General features: G+C 50.3%; 1 protein-coding gene across 1 annotated transcript; it reads right to left on the bottom strand.

Annotated features, from left to right (window-relative positions):
• Positions 1-282: 282 nt before the first annotated feature.
• Positions 283-7,134, bottom strand: LOC116464990 (E3 ubiquitin-protein ligase RNF213-like; the record flags this gene model as incomplete). Its single annotated transcript, XM_032148207.2, has 4 exons — positions 6,924-7,134; positions 5,755-5,810; positions 3,747-3,900; positions 283-438 (listed from the first exon to the last, which is right to left on the bottom strand). Coding segments are annotated over exons 1-4 (564 nt in total), but the record flags the coding sequence as incomplete, so codon positions are not given.
• Positions 7,135-7,934: the final 800 nt, after the last annotated feature.

Below are 7,934 nucleotides of genomic sequence, written 5' to 3'. Positions count from 1 at the left end.
CACCACCAACCATCACCATCACCTCCACACCTCCATCACCACAGGGACTGTGCCCAGCCAGGGGACACCAGGCAGTGCAGCAGCACTTTGCACCCGGCATCTGTCTGCCTCAAGCCACCCTGCCAGGTAGACAGGAGCAACTCCATTTTGTAGATGAAGAACCGAGGCTCAGGTGAAGGCCAACAACTGCCCCTGGCCAGCAGCCTGTACCCCATGATTTGAGGCCACGAGGAATCATGATCACTCACATCCCTACCCAGAAGCCTTCGGCCAAATGCTTACCTCAATTTCCTCGATGTATGTGAATGAGGCACCTGAATATGTGAGCATGTTCTTTGTAAAAACTTCTCGGAGCCACCTTTTCGTAGCAGCAAGGGTACCTTGGAAGACTGTTTGGACTGAATTATTTCCAGTTTCATCTCCCTGTCCTGCAGAATCCTGTTGCCACACAAGAGGGAGGGTCAGTCATCCTCGGCTGTGGACTCAGGTTCCCAGCGAGACGCTGCACCCCCTCCTCTCCTCCCTGCTGGCACAGGCTGCTCAAGGAGCGGCTACGATGGAGGGACCACAGGCCTCGGCAGAAGCCCACATTCCCAAAACACTTCCATTCCCCAGGGTTTTCTGGGTTCACCCTGAACGTGGGTGATACGGGAGAAAAGAGGGAGGGAGGGAACGGCATCTGTGTGCTCCCCCAAAAGCCCAGGCAGCCTCTGTCCTGCCAATGAGCAGGTCCCCAGGCTGTGCCCAGGAGACTGAGGGGGAAAAGCACGCCCCAGAGAGGGGCCCTGCAGACTCCCGGGCCTGCTCCTTAGACACAGGAGACAGCCAGGCTCCTGACCTGGAGGTAAACCTGGGTCCCCTTCCCACTGTGCTCCCATCACGCCCTCCCCCTGTCTCCATGCCAGACCCACCAGACCCGAGGGAAAACCCCTCTTCCCCTGGGCTCAAAGCCTCCTGTAATGCCTCCCTTCTCTCCCCTGCCTTCCTCTTCCTCCCTCTCCTTCCTCCTCCCTCTGTCTTCCCCAGAAGCACATTTCCCAGGAAGCATACTGGTCAGGGGTCAGGGCCACCTCCTCCTGGGAGGAGCCCCACAGTCCTGGATTAATGTGTGGTCTTTTTCTTTTCTTTTTTTTTTTTTTTTTTTGAGACAGAGTCTCACTCTGTCACCCAGGCTGGAGTACAGTGGCGCAATCTTGACTCATTGCAACCTCCACCTCCCAGGTTCAAGTGATTATCCTGCTTCAGCCTCCCAAGTAGCTATGATTACAAGTGCATGCCACCATAACTGGCTAATTTTTGTATTTTTTAGTAGAGACAGGGTTTAACCATGTTGGCCAGGCTGGTCTCGAACTCCTAACCTCTGGTTATCTATCTGCTTTGGCCTTCCAAAGTGCTGGGATTACAGGTGTGAGCTACCACACCCGGCCAAGTGTGTGATCTTTTTTTTTAAGCACAGCCCTGCACATTGTGCAAGTGTCAGGAGCCACAGAACCTGGATGTGCTCAGGTGCTCACTGGAAGCACTGAGAGGCCCACGCCTCGAGGCGGCTGGGCAAGTGGACAGGGCTGCTGCTGGGCGGGGCTGCCCAAGAGTGGGAGAAAGGAAAAGCCCACAGGAGGCAGGGGAACACAGCATCACTATACCTGGGAAGGGCCAGGGCGGGAAGATACAGGCAGGAGCTTTCAAAGCATGTAAGAGGGGCCAGGATGCAGGCGCTGCCGTGAAAGAGAAAGAGAGAAGCCCGCAGAGGGAGCTGGGCGCAGGGGTGACTACAGCACAGCACGCAGGGGGAGGGGGCCGGCAGAAAACGAAACAGGCACTGCTGAAGTTCCCCCCAATGGCACAGCTCCTTCTAGAACAATCCAGCAGCACAGGGCTGGGCAGCGATGGCCAATAACAACAAACTGAACGACCGCTCAGGGGCTGCACAGCCCTCCGGAGACTGACACGGGCACCTTGTTCTCCAAGTGTCCGTCAACCCTGGAGCCTTCACAGCAGCAGCCACCTAAAAGCTTCTTCAACATGCGTCATGTATTTTTGCTTTGTTTAATTTTAGTATTGCAAAGGTTTTTTGTTTGTTTGCTTTTGTGGCACAGGTAGAGAGTATTTTGTCCATAATATGGATTAAACTTATCTGAGATCCCAGCCAACATTTAAGATAGTTATTTCTGTGGAAAATAAATCCTAAGTAACTGACAAATTCCTTAAACACAGTTTATGTGGAAGTTGGCAGCTGCCTGTGGTGGTTTAAATAGCAGCCACTCCAGAGAACGTGATCATCTCACCAATGATATTTATTCTTAAACTGTGTCTGTGGTACTTTAACACAAGAAAACTGAAAGGAAGAAAGTTAAAACATACACTTAATTGTTTTCTATCACTAACGTCACAGTTCTAACTTGAAGTAAGATTAAAAAAAAAATGATCAGCTGGGTGCGGTAGCTCATGCCTGTAATCCTAGCACTTTGGGAGGCTGACGCAGGTGAATCACCTGAGGTCGGGAGTTCGAGGCCAGCCTGACCAACATGTAGAAATCCCGTCTCGACTAAAAATACAGAATTAGCTGGGTTTAGTGGCGCATGCCTGTAATCCCAGCTACTTGGGAGGCTGAGGCAGGAGAATCGATTGAACCCAGGAGGCGGAGGTTGTGGTGAGCGGAGATCGCGCCATTGCACTACAGCCTGGGCAACAAGAGTGAAACTCCGTCTCAAAAAAAAAAAAAAAAAAATTGTGCTGGGTGCAGTGGCTCACATCTGTAATCCCAGCACTTTGGGAGGCCAAGGCAGGCGGATCACGTGAGATCAGGCGTTTGAGACCAGCCTGGCCAACATGGTGAAACCCCGTCTCTACTAAAAATACAAAAATTAGCTGGGTGTGGTGGTTCACACCTGTAATCCCAGCACTTTGGGAGGCCGAGGTGGGCGGACCATGAGGTCAGGAGATCGAGACCATCCTGGCTAACATGGTGAAACCGCATCTCTACTAAAAATACAAAAATTAGCCAGGCATGGTGGCAGGCGTCTGTAGTCCCAGCTACTTCGGCGGCTGAGACAGGAGAATGGCGTGAATCCGGGAGGTGGAGCTTGCAGTGAGCCGAGATCGCGCCACTGCACTCTAGCCTGGGTGACAGAGTGAGACTCCATCTTAAAAAAAAAAAAAACACACACAAAAAAACTGATCCATGGGAGAAGTCACAACAGTGGCTTTCTTTGGGACGGAGGAGCCAGGTCATCCTGCCGTCAGACCTGGGACGTGACATGCGGCAGGGGACAGATGTGTGGCGCTGTGGCCTTTGTTACTGTATTCAAGCTACAATGTAAAGAAGGTGGGAAAGACCATGTTTGGACATGTATTTTTTGGGAGGAAAATGGTCCCCATAGTTCTCTGCAAACAACAGAATCAAGAAAAAAGAAAAGTCATCTTCTCCGCGTGGCGTTGCCCGACCTCCAGCCCCTGCGCCAGCTCTCTGGTTTCCCCATGGCCAGCTGATGGCCACACATTAACTCCCTGCCTCCCTCCTACGAGAGCCCAAGGTGGCAGAAGGGCAGACCCTGGCCCACTGACACCCTCCATGCCCAGAATAGAACCCAGCATCAAGCAAGAGCACAAGAAATGTCCACTGCTGGAATCCACTGCTCCATCTCATCCCAGCACCCGGGAATCAGTCTGTTTCCTTTCCAAATTGAGGCTGCTTGAAATTCCGCACCTATCCCGGGTGTGATGCTTTGTGTGTTGACTCCACTTACCACCAGAGGTAGAAGTATAATCATTCTGCAAATAATCTCGGCAGATAAGGCTGGCAGCTCGTAAAACTTAGGTGTCTTTGTGCTGCTGCAGATGGCTTCATGCAGTTTCAGACACACAGTCAGGTAGGATGGTGACAAGGCCTCTTCAGGAATCCTGCCCCGCAAAAAGTTAAGAGAAATCCCGGCAAGGATTTAGGAGAAGCCAGAAAATGGTAACCATTGATGACTAGCCCCTTCCTTTAAAATAACTACCAACGGGGCATTTGTTTGACCTTATCTAGGTTAACGTCTGGAAAATCTCAGTCAGTCCTGAACTTGTGACTAACATAAAAAGGAAGCGAAGTCCTCTTGTTTTGTCTCTGTAGTCTCAACTGCTCTAACCCAAACAAGTCCAAACACTCCTCAGTGCGTTCCGGGATGTGAAAAAAAGCAATAAATTACTAGACATTAAAATATGACATAAATTTTAAAAAATATTCAGAAAGAAACAGAAAGGAGGGAGGAAGAGAAAGAAATAGCAGAAGAGCGTGCAGCACGTGTGGAACTGGCTCCAGCTCTGCCGGGCCTGGGTTTTGTGTTTTCTGAGGGACACATGGACAGAGCAGGGACTTAGGAGGAGCCTTGGGAGGGACCCGGGAGGGACTCGGGAGGGACTTAAGAGGACACTTAGGAGGAGCTTAAGAGGAGAGGTGATGGAGGGGGCTGGGAAGGCGGTGTAAGAAAGACACAGTGGTGGGGAGGTAGGGAGCTTGTGGGAGGGATCCCGAAGTCACAGGTGCTGGATCAACATCAGCAGAGACGTGAACAGAGGAGGTGAACGAAGACTGGAAGTGCCTGAGCCGCTCAGAGAACAGCTCAGACAACACGCATCCCATCGCTCGCTGGCACGTTTCAGTGGTTCTGCATTCTGTCTGCTGACCCCTCAGGGTATCAGAGCTCACAAATTTGCAGGAGCAAACAATTTTGGATAATTATATAAAGCTACGTTTGATTTTTATCTTAAACTGACTAAATATTTAAAAAATGCAGAACGCCCACCATGCATATGCAGTATCGGACTGTTTACAAGTAAGGGAAAAATGTATAGGAAAAAAGACCAAGGGGCCGGGCACGGTGGCTCACGCCTGTAATCCCAGCACTTTGGGAGGCCGAGGCGGGCGGATCACGAGGTCAGGAGATCGAGACCACGGTGAAACCCCATCTCTACTAAAAATACAAAAAATTAGCTGGCGTAGTGGCGGGCGCCGGTAGTCCCAGCTACTCGGGAGGCTGAGGCAGGAGAATGGCGTGAACCCGGGAGGCAGAGCTTGCAGTGAGCCAAGATTGCGCCACTGCGCTCCAGCCTGGGCGACAGAGCAAGACTCCATCTCAAAAAAAAAAAAAAACCAAAGACAGAAGGCCAGGTTTAGAACATGAATCTATCATTCTTAGAAAAAAGAAATAAAGGACCCCAGGCTGGGCCAACATGGTGAAACTCCGTCTCTACTAAAAATACAAAAATTAGCCAGGCGTGGTGGCACGCGCCTGTACTCCCAGCTACTCAGGAGGCTGAGGAAGGAGAATCACTTGAACCTGGGAAGCAGAGGTTGCAGTGAGCCAAGATCGTGCCATTGCACTCCAACTTTGGCAACAAGAGCTAGACTCTACCTCAAAAAAACAAACAAACACACAAAAATTAGCTGGGCATGGTGGGGTATGCCTGTAATCCCAGCTACTCGGGAGGCTGTGACAGGAGAATCACTTGAACCAGGAGATTGAGGTTGTAGTGAGCTGAGATCGCGTCACTACACTCCAGCCTGGGCAACACAGTAAGACTCTGTCTCAAAAAAAAAAAAAAAAAAAAAACAGACGACTACATTAATAACCTGAGAAGAGAAGTGGGCTACATATTAATTTATGACCTTGCTGTTACAACAGCAAATGTGGGTCACAGCCAATCATAGGGGTCAGAGGAAGCCCCCGGGGGGGCCGCACGTGAAGGGGAGACTGCACTGTGCTTTCCACTTACTTGTCCTGGTAAGTGTTCAGGAGGCGCAACAGCATTTCTAGAATGTTCTGAATATCCTAAGGCGGAGAAAAAAAGAAAAACGGGACAGAAGATTGAATCACGATGCCGCTGTCATTGCTAAAACAGAGCTGAAAAAAATCCAACATCAATATGGTATACATTGTTTTCTTCCTACAAACAAATTTTAAGGTGCTCACATACTAATCTTACCTCTTTTACAGATAAAACTCAGGATTTAAACTTATACCATTTTCTCCACCAAAAAATGTGAAAGGAAGAATGGCAGCTATGAAGTGCATCACATGAGATCTTCTTTTTCTTTGTTTTTTTTTTTTGAGACGAAGGCTCGCTCTGTTGCCCAGGCTGGAGTGCAGTGGTGCGATCTCGGCTCACTGCAAGCTCCACCTCCCAGGTTCACGCCATTCTCCTGCCTCAGCCTCCCGAGTAGCTGGGACTACAGGCGCCCGCCACCATGCCCAGCTAATTTTTTGTATTTTTAGTAGAGACGGAGTTTCACCACGTTAGCCAGGATGGTCTCGATCTCCTGACCTCGTGATCCGCCCGCCTCAGCTTCCCAGAGTGCTGGAATTACAGGCGTGAGCCACCGCGCCCGGCCTACATGAGACCTTCTAATCCCGCCTTGCACAATCACAAACAACGAAGGTGACTGTTTCCTCGAACTCTATTTACTGAAACAGAAGCAGCTCAAGGAAATCAACCTTTAGCCCTAACAAGTGATGACCAGCCCTGGTTCTCTAGGTGGCAAAGCTTCACTGTCTGCATTTTTTTTTTTTTTTGGAGACGGAGTCTCGCTCTGTCGCCCAGGCTGGAGTGCACTGGCAAGATCTCAGCTCACTGCAAGCTCCGCCTCCCGGGTTCACGCCATTCCCTCCCAAGTAGCTGGGACTACAGGCGCCTGCCACCATGCCTGGCTAATTTTTCGTATTTTTAGTAGAGACGGGGTTTCACTGTGTTAGCCAGGATGGTCTCGATCTCCTAACCTCGTGATCTGCCCACCTCAGCCTCCCAAAGTGCTGGGATTCAGGCGTGAGCCACCGCACCCAGCCCACTGTCTGTTTTTTAGGAATAAGAATCCTGAGCTTTCCATGTTTAGTTATCTAGTCTGCTTTTGCTAAGCCAGGACTCCAGAGCCGACTTCAGACACAAACCTGCATATTCCAGATTTTCTCAAGTCCCGGAAGCCGGTAGTAAATCCCTAAAAAACAGTCCAGGATATGAGCAGGAAAACGACCCAGGTGCTCAATGAAGTTTTCCATATACTGAACCAGGTGACTCAGAGGTAGCAGACTAAACCAGGACCGGAAGAGAGCCTCGTCTATGCTCAGCAAATGCTTCTTCTGGCTCATAAACTCAAGTAAGGAGCTCCTGCATAAGAGAAATCGGGATGGAGAAAAGAGATGCAGTGAGATCAGTGAGGGAAGATGGAGGAAACCAATGCTGGAGGGACAGAAACAGTCCCAAATTCAAAAATGATTTAAATACTACTTGAGGCCAGGCGTGGTGGCTCACACCTGAATCCCAATACTTGGGAGGCTGACTTGGGGGGATCACTTGAGCCCAGGAGCTTGAAACCAGCCTGGGGAACCTAGTGAGGCCCTGTCTCTACTTTAAAAAATAAAATAAAGGCTATGTGGAAAACAAAAATATGCAGTGAATCAAATGAAAAGTACAGAACAACCTATTGAGAATTAACTTAATGGCCGGGCGCGGTGGCTCACGCCTGAATCCCAGCACTTTGGGAGGCCGAGGCGGGTGGATCAGTTGAGGTTAGGAGTTTGCGACCAGCCTGGGCAACATGGTGAAACTGCGTCTCTACTAAAAATACAAAAATTAGCCAGGCGTGGCCAGGTGTGGTGGCTCACACTTGTAATCCCAGCACTTTGGGAGGCCGAGGCGGGCGGATCACGAGGTCAGGAGATCGAGACCACGGTGAAACCCCGTCTCTACTAAAAATACAAAAAAATTAGCTGGGTGTGGTGGCAGGCGCCTGTAGTCCCAGCTACTCGGAGAGGCTGAGGCAGGAGAATGGCATGAACCCGGGAGGCAGAGCTTGCCATGAGCCGAGATTGCACCACTGCACTCCAGCCTGGGCGACAGCATGAGACTCCATCTCAAAAAAAAAAAAAAAAATTAGCCAGGCATGGTGGCACATGCCTGTA

This window comes from Hylobates moloch, unplaced genomic scaffold (assembly GCF_009828535.3).
Source record: "Hylobates moloch isolate HMO894 unplaced genomic scaffold, HMol_V3 SCAFFOLD_2540, whole genome shotgun sequence".
Taxonomy (NCBI): Eukaryota; Metazoa; Chordata; class Mammalia; order Primates; family Hylobatidae; genus Hylobates; species Hylobates moloch.
This window is presented reverse-complemented; position numbering and strand designations above follow the sequence as displayed.